This window comes from Hemiscyllium ocellatum, chromosome 6 (genome assembly GCF_020745735.1).
Source record: "Hemiscyllium ocellatum isolate sHemOce1 chromosome 6, sHemOce1.pat.X.cur, whole genome shotgun sequence".
Classification (NCBI taxonomy): domain Eukaryota; kingdom Metazoa; phylum Chordata; class Chondrichthyes; order Orectolobiformes; family Hemiscylliidae; genus Hemiscyllium; species Hemiscyllium ocellatum.
In genome coordinates, this window is record NC_083406.1 from 103,898,216 (window position 1) to 103,916,579 (window position 18,364).

Sequence of the window (18,364 nt, forward strand, 5' to 3'; positions counted from 1 at the left end):
TTCTGGAAGACCACTGGAAGAGAGAAGCAGAAACCAAAAGCTCAGGTATCTGAGAAGACGACCTAGAGAAACAGGAGCCAATGAATTTGCATCTTCTAACCCCACTGTGTTTTTCTCTGCAGCAAATATGGCATACTACATTGATGCCCTGAGATCACAATATGATGCTTAACACAGGAAGGCTGTTTCATAATACAACAAATATGAACACATGGAGTTATTTCTGAAACATGTAATAATGTGCAACTTCCTTTTCCCATACTGTAAATGATTCTCTTTTAACAGCCATTTAGCCATCCGACCTCTCGATTGACTATTCACCTTTGGTATGTCATAGTCAGAGTCATGGAGCCATACAGCATGGAAGTAGTCCACGCCAAACATATTCCCAAACTAAACTAGTCCCATCTGTCTGCTCCTGGCCCATATCCCTCCAAACCTTTCCTGTTCATGTAATTACCCCAAATATCTTTTAAACATGGATGTACCTGCATCCACCGCCTCCCCAGCAAGCCCACTCCAACCGCGAACCATCCTCCACACAAAACACTTGCCCCTTGTACTTTCCTTTAAATCTCTCTCCAGGAAATCATGTGCGAGATCTTGGCCCAGGTTTAACCCTACCCGCTGCCTGGGCACACTGTGTGTGCCGGTGCCCAGGGCTCTGACCTTCACCCCAAGAAACAGAAGGAATCCCTCCCCATCTCTGCCTTCGATGGGTGACCCCTTACTTTGAGGTGAAGTTCCCTCTGCTACTACACCCTCCCACACACAAGGGGGCACACCCTCTCCACATCTTCCCCCTGTCAGTCTCCCCCTACCCCCACCAAAAATCTTCAATATGGTCACTTCTCATGTATATTTGAAAGTTTCTGTAATCTTGTTGCATTCCTATTTTAGCTTCAGAAATAATCCTCAGTTTGGAAATTAGGTATAAAGAATTGAGCCACTTTTCATGTACAATCTGTGGTTTTTCATTTTCTGTTGTTAGATTTGCCGTAGATTGAATGGGGTTCGATTTACAAGCTGTAAAAGTGCCAAGGATCGAACAGCTATGTCAATCACTTTGGAACAGTGCCTGATCTTACAGCATGAGCATGGAATGGCACCTCAAGTTTTCACACAGGCCCTGGATTGCATGAGGAGGTGAGCTTTCATTTATTAACGAGCCATTCAAAAATGCTTGCAGAACTGATTGCAGAAAGATGCAAACTGCAGAAAAGTACATATCCAATAATACTAAGGATTGTAAATTGGGTGCAGTGAATAGCATTGGGAAATGGGATACAGTGAAATTGTCAACTATGTTTATCACAAGATGAACTAATCCAAATGTTTTGAGCAGCAAAAATATATCACTGAAGAATATTTATATAATTGGAGGGAAACTTGAGGGAACAGGATTTACATGTATTTAGAAAGGCAAGGATTGATTAGGAATAGTCAGCATGGCTTTGTGTGTGGAGAAATAATGTCTCATGAACTTGATTGAGTTTTTTTGAAGAAGTAACAAAAGAGGATTGATGAGGCAGAGCGATGGACGTGATCTACATGGACTTCAGTAAGGCATTCAACCGTGGTTTCCCATGGGAGACTGGTTAGCAAGGTTAGATCACGTGGAATACAGGGAGAGCTAGCCATTTGGATACAGAACTGGCTCGAAGGTAGAGGATGGTGGAGGAGGATTGCTTTTCAGACTGGAGGCCTGTGATCAGTGGTATGCCACAAGGATCTGTGCCGGGTCCACTACCTTTTTGTCATTAATATAAATGATTTGGATGTGAACATATGAAGTATAGTTGGAAGTTTTCAGTTAACACCAAAATCGGAGGTGTAGTGGATAGCGAAGGAGGTTGCCTCAGATTACAATGGGATCTTGATCAGATGGGCCAGTGGGCTGAGGAGTGGTAGATGGCGTTTAATTTAGGTAAATGCGAAGTTCTGCATTTTGGGAAAGCAAATCTTAGCAGGACTTATACACTTAATGGTAAGGTCCTAGGGAGTGTTGCTGAACAAAGAGACCTTGGAGTGCAGGTTCATAGCTCCTTGAAAGTGGAGTCGCAGGTAGATAGGATAATGAAGAAGGCGTTTGGTATGCTTTCCTTTATTGGTCAGGGCATTGAGTATAGGAGTTGGGAGGTCATGTTGCCATTATACAGTACACTGGTTAGGCCACTGTTGGAATGTTGTGTGCAATTCTGGTCTCCTTCCTGTCAGAAGGATATTGTGAAATTTGAAAGGGTTCAGAAAAGATTTACAAGGCTGTTGTCAGGATTGGAAGAGGCTGAACAGGCTGGAGCTGTTTTCCCTACAGCATTGAAGGATGACGTTAGACAGGTTTGTAAAATCATGAGGGGCATGGATAAGGATAGACCAGGTCTTTTCCCTAGGGTGGGGGAGTCCAGAACTAGACTACATGGGTTTGGGGTGAGTGGGAAAAGATATAAAAGGGACCTAAGGGGGAACTTTTTCACTCAGAGGGTAGTGCATGTATGGAATGAGCTGCCAGAGGAAGTGGTGGAGACTGGTACAATTACAACATTTAAAAAGCATCTGGATGGGTATATGAATAACAAGGGTTTAGAGGCATATGGGCTAACTACTGGTAAATGGGACTAGGTTAGGTTAGGATATCTGGTCAGCATGGGCAAGTTGGACCCAAGGGTCTGTTTCTGTGCTGTACATCTCTGTGACTATTAGAAAGGGGCTGGGGTGACTCAAAAACTAAAGGTGCAGGAGTAACTCCAAAACATTTGGATACATTTGCTGCTCATCTGTCGACTCCGCCTGTAGAGGCAATGGCCTCATGGTATTATCGTTCGACTAGTAATCTAGAGGTGCCAGTAATTATCTGGGGGTCTAGGTTCGAATTCTGCTCTGGTGTTGGTGGAATTTGGATTCAGTTAAAAATCTGAAATTAAGAATCTAATAATGACCATATGATGACCAATGTCAGAAAAACCCATCTGGTTCACTAAGTCCTTGAGGGAGGGAAACTGCCATCTGGCCTACGTGTGATTCCAGATCCACAGCAATGTGATTCTTAGCCATCCTCAGGGCAATTAGCAACGGAATAGGTGCTGGCCTAGTCAGCGAGGCACATCCTGTGAATGAATTTTTTTTCAAAATTGTGCTCTCTTGCAATGTTGGAAAAGCAATAGTGTCCACAAGGTGCATGGATTTCCAAGAGGCTATCTGAGTATTCTCTGTCCCCACCCATTCTGTGTCTGCCTGCCAGTCCCACTTCATTCCCAAAAAAACATGCCTGTACATGCTGTCTGCTGTAGGACTTGTTAGGATGTTCCACCTTATTTTGGGGAACATGTCTTGCTTCTCTTCAAACTACTTCCTGCCACACAGGATGGATTTTTTTAAAGACCTGAAGTGTGTGCCAACAATTGGACTGCAGGTCAGCTTTGAGGCAACTTCTCCAAATTAAACTGCATTTCTGCCAAAGAAATACAATTTTTAAATGAGTTTAATCTCGATGTGTGATTAAGTGCTGATGTCAAGATGCACTTCATACAAATGGTAATGAAAGTCTGGAACTCAGTCCCTCAGAAAGCTATTAAGTTTAGGTCAGTTGAATTGAACAATTTTTTGTTGAATCAGAATCATTGCTGGCAGAGAGTTGAAGGGCTGAATGAACACCATTGTTCCTACAGTAATGAAGAGCCTTCAGGTCTTAAATTTCAGTAAACTGCACTAACAGTTGACACGGTTAAACTATCTATGTCTTTAGAGTAGATGCAGTCATCTCAAATCTCTCAGCAATTTCACAGCAGCCCAGGAGCTGATTCATTTATATTTAGTCTTGGAAAAATAATGCTCCCGGTAAAGTATTACTAATCTGAGCATACCCACATATGTTGCACCTATAACACATTCGAAACCAACTTCAGATGGCACTGAAGAATATCTGAAATTGCTGCATTAATTTAGTTTTAGCTTGCCTGAGCAAGAAAGCAGTTTTAAGGCTGTGAAAACAGTCATTTTCACCTAATTAAAATTGAGTTAATGTTAATGTTTGGAAAACAGCCATTGACAATAACAGTTCAGAGTATCCTTTGTTTCTGTGTGTCAAAGCCTGTTGGATATTGCTATTTAACATGACTAACCAGGCCAAGTATTGTGCAAAATACTGAGGATGTTGGAAATCTGAAAAGAGGAAACAATGCTGAAGAAGGTTTGTGAAGGTTTGTAGCTCAGGTTGAGGTTTAGGGTATAGGTTTGCTCGCTGAACTGTAGGTTTGACATCCAGACGTTTCATTACCTGGCTAGGTAACATCATCAGTGGCGACCTCCAAGTGAAGCGAGGCTGTTGTCTCCTGCTTTCTATTGATATGTTTGTCCTGGATGGGGTTCCTGGGGTTTGTGGTGATGTCATTTCCTGTTTGTTTTCTGAGGGGTTGATAGATGGTATCTCGATCTGCGTGTTTGTTTATGGCATTGTGGTTGGAGTGCCAGGCCTCTAGGAATTCTCTGGCATGTCTTTGCTTAGCCTGTCCCAGGATAGCTGTGTTTGGTCAGTGTTTGTCGGTTTTCTGTATACGCAGATTTGTAGTTCTCCGTTGACCTTTCTTTCGACTGTGACATCCAGGGATGCGAGTTTGTTGTCGGTTTCGTCCTCCTTGGTGAACTTTATGCCTGTGAGGGTGTTGTTGATGATGTTAGATGTGTCTTCTATCTTGTTTCGTTTTGTGATGACAAAGGTGTCATCTACGTAGCGGACCCAGATTTTGGTTTGATGGTTGGTAGGGCTATTTGTTCTAGTCTTTGCATTACCACTTCTGCTATGAATCCTGATATCGGAGATCCCATGGGTGTGCCGTTGGTTTGTTTGTAGATTATATTGTTGAAGGTGAAGTGGGTGGTGAGGCACAGGTCCACTAACTTCATGATATTTTCGTTGGACCCAGAAATCTGGGTCTGCTACGTAGCTGACACCTTTGTCATCACAAAATGAAACAAGATAGAAGATACATCTAACATCATCGACAACACCCTCACAGGCATAAAGTTCACCAAGGAGGATGAAACAGACAACAAACTCGCATTCCTGGACGTCACAGTCGAAAGAAAGGACAACGGAGAAGTACAAACCTGCGTATACAGAAAACCAACAAACACTGACCAAATACTTAACTACACCAGCAACCATCCCAACCCACACAAACGAAGCTGTATCAGCACATTATTCCAACGAGCCACCACGCACCTGCAGCACAGACAAACTTTGGAAAACAGAGGAGAACCACCTATGCAACGTATTCAAGAAGAACGGATACTCAAGTAATACAGTCTGCAGATTCCTCAAGAACAAACCACGACAAGCAGACCAAACACAGCCAGAAACCTTAACCATCTTACCAAACATGAAAGAAGTTTCAGAAATGACAGCCAGACTACTAAGACCCTTCGGAATTCTAGTAGCACACAAACCCACCAACACTCAAACAAAAACTAACAAACCTAAAAGACCCAGTACAACCCATGGACAAAACCAACGTCATCTACAAAATTCCATGCAAGGACTGCCACAAACACTACGTAGGACAAACAGGAAGAAAGTTAGCCACCAGGATACATGAACACCAGCTAGCCACAAAAAAGACACAACCCCCTCTCCCTCGTAGCCCTACACACGGATGAAAAAAAACACCAATTCGACTGGAACAACACATCTATCCTGGGACAGGCTAAGCAAAGACATGCCAGAGAATTCCTAGAGGCCTGGCACTCCAACCACAACACCATAAACAAACACCCAGATCGAGATACCATCTATCAACCCCTCTGAAAATGAACAGGAAATGACATCACTGCAAATCCCAGGAACCCCATCCAGGAGAAAGATATAAATAGAAAGCAGGAGACAACAGCCTCGCTTCACTTGGAGGTCACCACTGATGATGTTACCTAGCCAGCTAATGAAATGTCTGGATATCAAACCTACAGCTCAGCGAGTGAAGCTACACTCTAAATGCTGAAGAAACTCCCATCTGACAACATCTGTGGAGAGGGAAACAGCACTAACATTTCAAGTTCAAAGGCTCCTCTTCAGAACTGATTACACAACTACTGTACATGACCAGCCAACGGCGATCTGTAATGGACTAGGCCAGACCACTCCAAACATACTTAAGCAGGCAGCCCAGACCATATCTTTGCTACTTGTCTTGGTAAGTGTACAGTGAAAATTACCCAGAGTAAGTTAGCTAGGTTGACTATCAGCTTTTAAAACAGATAAAAATTTATTCACCAAATTATGGAAGGAAACACACACAACAGAATACCCCAAGAACTCAGTCTATCCAAACTCGACTTAATTAAGCTGTTTGGAAAATATACAACAGTCCCAATAAGCAAGCCCCTTAAACACAGTAAAAATGAAATAGAGGCTCACAGGTCGAGATTAGAAGTGCAGAAGGAGAGAAAGAGAGAGCGAGGTTTCCAGCCGCCGTCCATACATCCTCTGCTGCCACTGATTTAAAAACCAGAATCCAGCTTCCAGGTTTGACCACTCCCCTTTTATTATACAGGTTACTTGTAAAACCTAAAAACTTTGGCCTAAAGTCTCTTCTGTTTATGTATAAACAAAAAGACCTCCTTTTGATCTGTGTACCACTTCAGCCGATTCGGAGCGTGTGCTGTTTTATGACCCATCTGAGAAAAATTAGGACACGATATCCTTGAGAAAAGGAACAGCTTTTCATTTTTAAAAAAGGGCCAGTTTTGTGATAGATCAAAATCTATTGAGTATCCAAAGCAGCCTGTCAACACAGACATTGATCCATCAGGTATCTTGTGTGGATATGAAGCTAGGTATCGAGCTGGGACAATTGCATTTGGGACTACAGAGACTCAAACAGATGTAGAAGAAAAACCATGAAATTTACATGAATGTGAGAATTCCTATTTAATTCATTGCCCCCAGTGTCCTCAACAGGTTTTATTCTTTCTGAACCTGCCACTGAGGCTGAGTTGGTAAATTGTCTCTGACAGTCCTCAGATGTCAGCAGCCAACTCTGGAGCTATTGAAGTAAACTGCTCGCCAGCTTGTTTTCCCAAACTTTCTAAGACTCACCTTCCCGCTGAGGTGTTGATATCTGAGTTGGTGGAGGTGCAGGAGGAAGTCTTGCTGATGCTTCCTCTGATGTACGCTCAGCCTCAGAAATCTAGGAGGTGGCTTCTGCTGGAGCTGGCTTTTCTCCAGAGCTCTCTGACATTTTAGAGGAACTGCAATATTTGAGAGAGAGAGAAAACCTCATGGTCAGTGGTTATAAGTGATATCCAATGAATGAGACTGACGGTGGGGTTACAGTGAAAGTTGCAGAGAAATGAAAAATGGTACCTACTCAGCTGGCAGGACATAGATGTTTTGGTTGCCCTACAGGAGTAGTCTCAACCTTCTGTAACAGATAAGATAACGTCAGCCCAAAGGAGGGGATAATCCTACACTATGCTCCCCTCCTCTATCTCTGCACTTTCTGCCCTAGTTTTTAAAACCTCATTCACGGAACGTGGGCATTGCTGGTCTGGCCAGTATTTATTGCCCGTCCTTAATTGCCCTCAATAGGGTGGTTGTGGCCTGCCGCCTTGAACTGTATATTTTATTTAACGTAGGTAGACCCATAATGTCATTAGCGAAGGCATTCCATAATTCTGTCATCTGGAATAAAAGAAAGGGCAGACTCTGGTGTAGTGAATGTGGGTGGTATGGCTATCAGTGTTGGTATGGATGGTTATGAGATATCCTAGGTGAGTGATGTGGCTGCACAGAGGCTGTGTAGGATTAATGTTGTGTGAGATTGAGGATGTGAGAGCGAGTCGCAAGCAGTGATGATACTGCCAGAGCATGAATTTTGATGGAGTTTCTGTGCATTAACAGAGAGCAAAGTGTGACAACCCTGGCAAAACAAGCTGTTAAGATGGCGACCTCAGAACGGGCTGTCAGAACAGGAACTGGGATGGCACAGTGGCTCTGGTTAGCACTGCTGCCTTACAGTGCCAGGGACTTGGGTTCGATTCCAGCCTCGGGCGACTGTCTGTGTGGAATTTGCACATTCTCCCCCTGTGTCCGTGGGTTTCCTCCAGGTGTTCTGGTTTCCTCCGGCAGTCCAAAGATATGCAGGTTAGGTGAATTGGCCGTGCTAAATTGCCCATTTTGTTCAGGGATGTGTAGGTTAGGTGCATTAGTCAGAGGTAAATGTAGAATAATGGGGATTGGGTTTGGGTGGGATACTCTTCAGAGGGTTGGTGTGGACTTGTTGGGCCGAAGGGCCTGTTCCACACTGTAAGGATTCTATGATAGGAAGAGGATGCCTTAAACTTCGTACCACTCCTTTGACTAGGACCTCCAGCTTTCTGTCATTTTGTCTTTGACTAAGCAGGGCAGCTTCAGAATACCAGCACAATCCAGGTGCAGTGGCATTTTATTTATATTTTTATATATAGTCAATGCTGTGTGAAGAATCTGTTTTTTTTATTTTTTTCTTTTTTTGAGACACAGTGAGAGACACAAAGTGTACAAATCTTTATTCAATTTCCACCACCAGAAAAATAGGAAAACACCTGAGTGGCCTGTGACAAGCAGTGCCCTTCACATCAAAGGGCAATGCTGTGTGATCAAAACAATGAAGGGGAGGGCAGGGACTAAATCAAAATAGAGTTGGAGGGGGAAATGATGCACTCCACTCCCTGCGGCGCCCACCTCTTCCTGAACAACTCCAGGGTGTTGGTGGACACCGCGTGCTCCTTCTCCAAGGACACCCAGGCTAAAACGTAACCGCGGAAGAGGGGCAGGCAGTCGGCCCTAACGACCCCCTCCATGGCCCGCTGCCTGGACCTGTTTATGGCCAGTTTGGCCAGGTCCAAGAGCAGACCCATGAGAACGTCTTCAGACCTGCCCTCCCTCCTCCGCACCGGGTGCCCGAAGATCAGGAGCGTGGGACTGAAGTGCAACCAAAAGCAGAGGAGAAGGTTTTTCAGAAAGCAGTGGCATTTTAAATGTGACACTGGTACCAGGATATTGGTCTTGTCAGTGATTTGGCAACTTGTTCCAGAAGTGGCAGATAGTTAAGTGGGGATGGAATCAAATGTAAGTGACAGCATGGAGCCAGGTGATAGTAATGGAGAATGCTTGGTAAGAAGCAAGAAGAAATGTCACTAGTTTCATGGTGAGAATTCTTCCAAAACAAAAACTTGATGTAATTGCACATAGTCACAGAAACATAATTTTCAGGCCTCTAACTCCCTACTTAGTTTATTCAGCCCTTTATCATCTCTCCTCAGCTGCCTTTTATTCAAGGAAAACAGTCTGAATTTCTCCTGTCTGTCTTCACAGTTGTAGTTTCTCATTCCTGGAACTAGCAAAAAAAAATTTTTTTTGACTTTATAAAAATATAAAGTCATTAAAAATACAGCCAATAACAAATACCAATATAATATAGAGAAAAAAACACAAATTACAATACAACTACTGTCTACCAATTGCTAACCTACCCTATAACACAAAACCTAACACTGTACAAAACAACCAATAAATAAGTAACTGACTAATAGATTTTAAAAAAAGCAAAAGAAAAAAAAAGCTATGCTTGACCACAGAGCTCCCAAACAAAAGAACGGGGGCATTGTATATATACCCATGTTAACTCAGGAGTGCTCCCTCTAGGGCCTAACCAGACTGGTTAAAGATATGCCCTAGTTAAGATAGCCAACATATCTATATCCAAATAACTCAAATTGGGCTGCCATGTCTTATAAAAATGATCTGTTGTGTGGTGCACCATGTTTGTTTAAAAAAAATCCAAGGGAATGTGTTCCATAACTAATTATAGCCAGCCCAGCAGGTTGTCAGGCACCCAGTTCATCAGAATATTCTTCCGTGCACTGTATGCAAGAATATTTGAATAGTTTCTTCCCATGCCAGTCTAAAGACGATAAATTCAGTCAACTTAAAAGAGAGAGAGATTGGGTCTACTTTAACTTCAGTCCTCAATACCCTCCCTATCTCTCCTGCCACAGCGCTCCAATAAACACTGAGCCTGTGGCATGTCCAGAAACAATGGGTAAAAGTACCTACGCTTATTTTACATTTGGGGGACATTAAAGATGCCCCTTTTTTAAACTTCGCCTAGAACCATTCTTGACCTCTTCTGCATGGTCTTCAGTGCATCTCTATGTTCCCATCGTGTGGCATACAAAACAGTACACACTCGTCCAGCTGAGTTCTAACACAAATGCAGTATCACCTCCTTGCTCTTGTACTTTATGTCCATATTAATAAAGTCCAGGACACAGTACACTTTATTCAATGCTCTGTCCACCCAGTCTAAATGTAATATCCCTGTCCCACCACCTTCAGTGATTTGTGTACGCCTTCAGGTCCCTGTGCCTCTGCACCTCCTTTAAAATTGTATCCATTATGTTTATATTGTCTGTCCATGCTCTTCCTACCAAAATGCATCACCTGCCACCTTGCTCCATTAAACTTCATGTGCCACCTATCTACCCACTCCTCCAACTTGTATGTGTCTGTGAAATTCTATACTTTTTGTCTAGACAGTTTACACTACTTCCCAGATTTATGTCATCCATACACTTTGAAATTGTTCTCTATGCACCAAGATCTTGATCATTGATATATAACAGGGAAAGGAAGGGCACCAACACACACTCCTGAGGAGCTCCAGTACCAATCTTCCTCCAACTGAAAAGTATCTATTGACCCTTGCTCTCTGTTTCTTATCACAGTCAATTTTGTATGCGTGTTGCTGTTGTCCCTTTTATTCCATGAACTGTTGTAACTTTTCTCAAGGCTTTTGTGTTGCACTGTAAGTCCATGTACACCAGATGCTCAACATTACCCTCGTAAACACTTTGTTACTTTTTCAAAAATATCTCCAAGTTAGGTCAGCCCGTGATTCATGTTAAGCATATTCTAAAAGGTTTAATTTAAAGGGGTAAGTAATGGCAGGCATTGTGTGCTCCTCCTGCCGTTGTATGTGGGAAGCAAGACACATTTCCAGTGCCCGGGACTAGAATGTGCGCAGAAAGCATCTCCAGCTGCAGCTCCTGGAATTCCAGGTTTTGGACCTGGAACAGTGACTGGGAATACAGTGATTTAGGTGAGGGAGTTAAATTTAATATCTCAAAATTTGTAGATGACTCAAAGCTGGGTTGAAGGGTAAGTTGTATGGAGGACGCAGAGGTATTGCAGTGTGATTTGGACAGGCTGAGTGAGTAGACAAATACATGGCAGATATAGTAATAATGTGGATAAATGTGAGCTTATCCACTTTATTTGCTAAAAATAAATTATTATTTGAATGACTGCCCTGTCTCAATCTACAATGTTCAATGACCTGGGTAGCCTCGTGACCCAGTCATTTGAAAGTAAGCATGCAGGTGCAGCAGGCAGTAAAGAAGGCATTAGTGAGAAGTTTTGAGGACAGGAGCAAGGTTGTCTTGTTGCAATTACACACAACATTGTTGAAGCTGTACCTGGAATATTTTGTGCAAGTTTGGTTTCCTTGTGTTGCAGGATGTTCTCGCCATAGAAGGAATGCAGCAAAAGTTGACCAAATTGATTCCTGGGGTAGCAGGACTGATGAATGAGGGAAGGTTGAGTTAGTTAAGGTTGTATTCACTGGAGTTTAACAAAATCAGGGGTATCTCATTGAGACCTATAAAATTCTGTCAGGACTAGTCTTTTAGGGCTGAGATGAGGAGAAATTTCTTCAACCAGAGTAGTGAGCAAACGAAATTCACTGCCACAGAAGGTGGTTGAAGCCAAAACATTGTCTGTTTTCAAGAAGGAAGTGGGTATAGTCTTGTGCCTAAAGGAATCAGGGGAAGAAGGTGGGAGGAGAATGGGATCAGGATGTTGAGTTCAATGAACAATCGCGATCTCTCAGAATGCCAAAAGAGGCTTGAGGCGTCGATTGGTCTACTCTTTCATGCTCTCATGATTAGGTTAGATTCCCGACAGTGTGGAAACAGGCCCTTCGGCCCAACAAGTTCACACTTGCCCGCTGAAGAGTACCCACCCTGTCCCATTTCTCTCTGACTAATGCACCTAACACTACGGGCAATTTCTCATGGCCATTTACCTGACCTGCACATCTTTGGATTGTGGGCGGAAACCGGAGCACCCGGAGGAAACCCATGCAGACACGGGGAGAATGTACAAACTCCACGCAGACCTTGGTGCTGTGAGGCAGCAGTGCTAACCACTGAGCCACCCAAATGTTTCAGGCTTTGCCTTCAGCTCATTTGTTTTAGTACTTGCATAAAAGTAGCTACACTGGAGCACTGCCAAACCTGTATTTTCTAGTACGAAAACAAATTGCTTGAGAAACTCAGCAGGTTTCGTGTGACTCATGCAGAGAAACTTCAGCCTAGGTTTCTGTCTTTTTTTTCTAAAATCAGACGATTAAATTATTGTTGAAAGTAGAAAATGTAATATTTAAAACTAAATTTTATCAGTAATTTTCTATTTAAATTGAATTACATTTAAAATTAGTTAGAAGCTTTAGAAGTTTGAAAACAGGGAACTATCTTGATAAGCTGAAATGCTCAGCCTGAATGTAATTTTAGTTTACCCTGTGTAGCTGAAACAAAAGAAACTCTTCTGCAGTTTGCTCTTATTCCATTTGCTCAGTTCAGAACAGCAGTGAAGTTGCTTGTTACATTTTTTATAAAAGCTACATGAACGTGACTAAAATTAAAGAATTGTCTGAGCTTTTCATTTCTTTTGTCATTTATGCAGCAGTCATCGGTTTTGTTTTACATGTTTTACAAATGTCGTTAACATGAAATACTTTAAATAACACTCAAATATTGAAAACATTTCAGCACTAATTAACAATATGTTCTACATTTGCGGTACATTTCAAAGAAAGGATAAGAACACAGTAAATGGCCCAACATTAACTGTGGTCGAATCCTGTTTGCAGTCACTGATGTTTCAAAGTTAGTTTTATTGTGTGCCTTGTGTCAAAGCCTTGTCTCAAAGTTCCTTGTAGTTTTCTTATCCTTTCTCTGTTTACCTGTTATTTAATCCTGTCTCACCTAAGTATGTCGGCAGTGCTTTTAGTTGGTGTTCTAAATTTCTCCAAATAAATGATTGCCCTTTATTCTCACAGATAACTAAGTTGTTTAAAGAAACATTCTAAAGATTATATGAAGCTAAGAACTGCGCTTAATTTCCAGCCTCTTCAACTTTCCTATATTTGTGATATTGGTATCATAAATATGGAATATTTCTGCATTCACAAAGAGAGTTTAACACCACTCTAAAAGAGGAAGTTTATTATTACGTAAGAATATTGCTGCCTCTTATCCTCATTGCACAAATATGTTATTGGGACTGCAGGGAAATTTCTAGATGAATTATAAGACAGCTTTATTTCTGTGGCAACTTTGTATAATATTTCCCTTTTGAAGGTGAGAAAGGGCTAAATACAAGGATGGTTATTCACGTTCAGTTTGCTTGTGCAGTTTGAAGCATGACCAGGCATGAGAGTGCAGCATGTACTTGATACATACAGACTGAACATGAGAAACCATTGTCATTCTCTCTGAATTTTCAACTTTTCTCTTTTTTTTCTCCTTTTTCACTCTTTCCCTTTCTAATGTGTTACTTTGGTCACTCTTCTGTTTATTTGCTGGTTTTGGTGCTTTATTTCCTAATTACCTGTTACTTTGTATTTCTGTATTTGTTTTTTAAAAAAAAACTTGCCCCTTCTCTCCTTTTCCTCTTCCCTTCTGTTTGAAATATTCTCACCTGTTCTTTTTATGCTGTTTGCTGCATGTTTGTTTTGCTTTCTTACACCCTCCCAACCCTCTTCCTCCTCTGCCATTTCCTACATTTTCCCTTTTCACAGCATTGGAACGCGGGAGGTAGTCACACAGAAGAACTTGAGTGGCCTGGTGCCTATCCGTGATTGCAGGCTTGACCCCAGTCTCCTCTATTCCATCCCTTTACTTGCTCTTAGCCCCAATTTAATGATTGTATGCGTCTTTCTGAGCCTGGCTTATCTGCTGGCCAGATTTCGATGCCAATGAAGAGAAGCCATTTTTATATTTTAAAAATGAAGTTTTTTTTAGACAAGATTAGCTACTTGTTTCCGAAAAGCCACTGAATGGAAGGATGTGCAATAGAATTGTCCACCGTAAAATATGCCTTACCAATGTTGAACTTTACACTGTACTTTGTATATATTTTATCAAGGCTTACAATAGAGGATGTATTAAAGATTATATCAACTATATACATGAACACTCTTGTAATAGAAACATGACCAGTACCTCAGTTTCTTGAAATATATCTAAAGTAAAAGGACAGTGCATATACTGTATTTTCAACTTTATTTAAGCCCTTTTTATACATTCTAGTGCAGTCATAACTTTTCTGTTAGTTGTTGTGTGACTGTTCTATTGTAATGTTCTTTTTGTGTTGGGTTCTGAAACCACGGCACTTCCTTGGATGAAACTGCAGAAGTGGTAAAACCTCTTCAAAACTGCTTATCTGTATTTAACAGAATAAAATTGTATTTAAAATTATTTTGAAATATAATAACCCTCTAAAATGTGTATGTTGGCCAGTTTTGGGATAACTTGCTTCGTGACTTGCTTACATAAATGCTTTGCCATTTAAAAAAAAAATCTGCTCAGACATCTGAGCAAGCATATTAATTTGCTTATGTAAATACAAAAGATCTGTAGTACTGCATTCTGCTTCTGCCTTATAGCACACCCATTTAGCCTCTGTTAGTGGATAATTCAATAACACTTTAACCTTGGCTTAGATCTTGTGCAGTGTCACAGAGCGCAAAGAAATGGGACTAAATGGATAGCTTTCCAAAGATCCAGCTTCTGAGCCTATTGACTGCCTCATGCTGTATGGTAAATTATCAAATGCCCTACGCAGAGACTTGCACTTTAGTTTTTTTTTAAAATGTGATATTTTCCCTTTTTTAATCTTCTGAAAGTTATGTTTCATGGATGCATAGGTAGCCTTCTGTGCTCTGGTTACTACTTAGCACAGCGCATAGTCAAAATCATCCCAACAGCCGCATTGTTCAGTGCATTTATCCATTCAGCATAAAATGCAGTTGAATTTAATGCGTGGAGGAGTTGATTTGGAAGATAATTCCTCTTTTCTGGTAGCCCTGACTATATTTTTTAAAAAAACTTAGCATTGAGCTGCCAATTTTCAAGTCAAGTTCACGAATTAGCCAACTGGTAGTATTTATAATCGCCAATTGCAATTTGTAACTTGTAATGTGAACATAAGTACTTGATGCCAAGTTACAACAACGGTTAAATCTGAAAAGGAGTCTGAATAAAAGTTATTTTGGGTGTGTTATAGTTAGATTCAAATTTAACTTAAAACTCATCTTTTTTAAAAAAACTTATACAAATCTGGCGATTTAATAACTGTCTGTGAAGCACGTATTGCATAATCACCGCTTACCATTCTGTTGCTTCTCTTATTAACAAAATACACATCTTATCATTGTCTTAAGTCTTTACTTTGTGTCATTTTTTTTCTTTGCTTCTATCATTCTCTGTACTTGTTTCTTCCCCAGCGAGGGATGTCGCCGAGAAAACACGATGAAGAATGTTGGATGTCGCAAGTACGCATTTAATATTCTACAATTGAAGGCTTTTCCAAAACATTACAGACCACCAGAAGGAACGTTTGGAAAAGTCGACACTTAAAAATAGGAAAAAGACCTTAACCAAATGTGACTGCTATGAATGACTACTCATTTCTAGTAATAGTTGTGGGGTTTTTAACAGTGAAACATACATAGTAAAGATAGCTGTCCACCAAAAAAAAAGAGTAGCTTGTTGAACAGTTAAATGTTTCTTGAGATGTAAATGTTCCACCATCCCCCAATTTGGTCTTTTTCCTCTGTATATGTAGAGCATGCTGTTTTGGTTAGTTTGTCAATATGTAATATAGTACATGATAGAGTAGATTGTGGAACTGCCATTTGAAAAGAATTTTTGTGTTTTAAAAAAAAAATGAAGCACACAGGAAGGGAATGTCCCTCAGTGAAAGCAGTACACAATGGCTGGGCATTGACTATTGAAGAGCTGAGGGTAATCAGTTCCAAATCTGTGTACGCTTCAGGTGGCTTACTAGGTAAGAGTCTAGTTTTGTGTTTTACAAAGAGCAGGTCATATGGAACTTGAAGATGTGTTTTTTCACTACTTTTGAGAATAACAGAACTATTTGCTTGAGCTTTCCAATTTAGTCACCAATACAGATTAAACCAAACAGTTGTGCATTGCATTTGCAGTTAGGTTGCCTGAACCTATGACAATAGCTCCTGTTTTACAGAATATCTGCTAGCATATCTACTTTTCTAATCATAGCAGTAAAAACACAGCTCAGTCATGGTCTTGTCAAAAATGTGCACTTTTTAGTTTGTTAGATCTGAGTTTGTCCAAAGGGAAATGAGTTTATACATGGACCAACATTACAATTCCAGAAAGAGAAAAGGAGATGTCTTTTCTTAAGATTCATGCTGAAGTTTCAAAATTTTGAATGCCTTTGAACATTAAGGAAAGAAAAGGCCGTGCAATTCATTAAAGCTTGTCTCCATGCTTATCACAGCTTTTCCCACATTAGAAACGTTCAAGTTTGCTTTCAATGTTTTGCATCCATTCTAGTTTCTGAAACTGGTTCCCTTTATACTCGCAACTTTAATTATTTCTTAGCCATATTCATAAGACCATCTTTATGGTTTAATAATAAATCCCATATCTCTTGTCCTATTTTATTTATGTCCTTGGAGAAAAGGCTACTTTTTCTGGCTTCATAACAATATTGTAATCCTTTTTGACTGAGTTCAGCTGTAATATTACCTTGGTTATCAAGGAAGGGATGTATCTCAAAGTAACTATTGTTTAAACAGAGGAGTTGGATCAGATCATTTGTATTTCCATGCAACTTGATTAGTTTTAAAACAAATGGTTGCTGCAGGACACTTCTTGCATCCTTAAGGTGCCCGATAATGCAACTGGGATGTGGAGTTTTCTAAGTGCAGCTCACTGAGGGTCATTGAAGAATTATATAATTTGTGTTTTGAAAAGTTACACTGTGGTCTATGGCATCTAAACTGCATTACATATCTGCCAGACTGTCAACAGTCATACACATTCCACTTGCTTCTGTGTATGTATTAGACAAATATGGAAGTTAATGTCCTATGAGTTTCTACATTTCAAGGCACATGCTTGCATTAACATCTGCTCTCAAAAATAACCTGGGGTCCTTGTAAAGAACACCCTAATAGAGTGAATAAAATGTTTTCATTGCACTGTTGATTTTTAAAGGGAATGGCACTCAATGTATTTACAAGGTTTACAGAATTTTTAATCTTCGTCGAACGTATTTGTTGCTGTTTTACATGATGCAAAAGCAAGTTGACATAAAATAATTTTACTCAGAGCAAATTATGCAGAATTGTATCTTAATTTTTTTTACCATTGCTCCAAAAGTATTGCATTTCATATAAAGATTCTCTCCATGTACCATACAATAAAGAAAATATGCCACCAATGTCGCTGGAAGACCAATCAGTCAGAATAGATTTGTAAATATCTCTGCAGGATAAGTTTGCTCACTTTCAATTTAGTTGGCATAAATTTTTTTTCATGTAGGGCCATTTGTGTAACACTGCAACCTTGTTTCAACTCAAAAGCACCCATCAAAAGTTTCTCAAGTAGAAAATGGCCTGTTTGGAAAGCTGAAAAGGTCTTTGTTGAGAATATTGTAATAGATGAAAACTAAGTGGTACTTGTACACAGTTTATTATGTTGTAACATACTGGTAATGTTTGCCAGTTCTGTAAATTAATGAGTAATGCATATCATAGCCATGTTAACTTGGGGATGCACTTTGATTTAAATCTGCTTTTTCATGTAAATAATGTATATGAACAACCATTCCGTCCAAAACTGTTCATGTTTCATGTAATCTTTTTGCAAATTTTATTTATTTATGTTTGCAACATTCAAACTGTTTAAAGCATTTACCAGTGGAATTATTTTTGTTTCCTCTGATCGCATTAAATTCATGTAAGCTGTATAATGTGCTTCTCCAAGCGGTATGAAATATTAAAAGGAAACTGCCATGTTGCTTGTGTTCAGTTGTGCTAAGTCATTGGTATCTAATACAATAAGTTGCACATATTTTTAGATAAGCTATTCTATTCTGATCTTGTATTCAGCTGTGTTTGAGTATTGAGGTTAGGTACTATTGCACGTAATCAATGATGCATTGCTTTGGCAAGATTCCACTTGACTAGAATGATACCACAGGTAATCTCAACATTAAATC

General features: G+C 40.4%; 1 protein-coding gene across 10 annotated transcripts in view; it reads left to right on the forward strand.

Annotated features, from left to right (window-relative positions):
• Window positions 1-18,047, forward strand: part of LOC132816525 (inositol polyphosphate-4-phosphatase type I A) — a 213,749-nt gene extending 195,702 nt beyond the window's left edge. For all 10 annotated transcript variants that reach the window (XM_060826226.1, XM_060826233.1, XM_060826234.1 and 7 more), the window contains 2 exons: window positions 992-1,146; window positions 15,600-18,047. In XM_060826226.1, coding sequence (XP_060682209.1) covers window positions 992-1,146; window positions 15,600-15,732 — 288 coding nt within the window. In that variant the 3' untranslated portion in view covers window positions 15,733-18,047. The remainder of the gene's footprint in view (window positions 1-991; window positions 1,147-15,599) is intronic.
• Window positions 18,048-18,364: the final 317 nt, after the last annotated feature.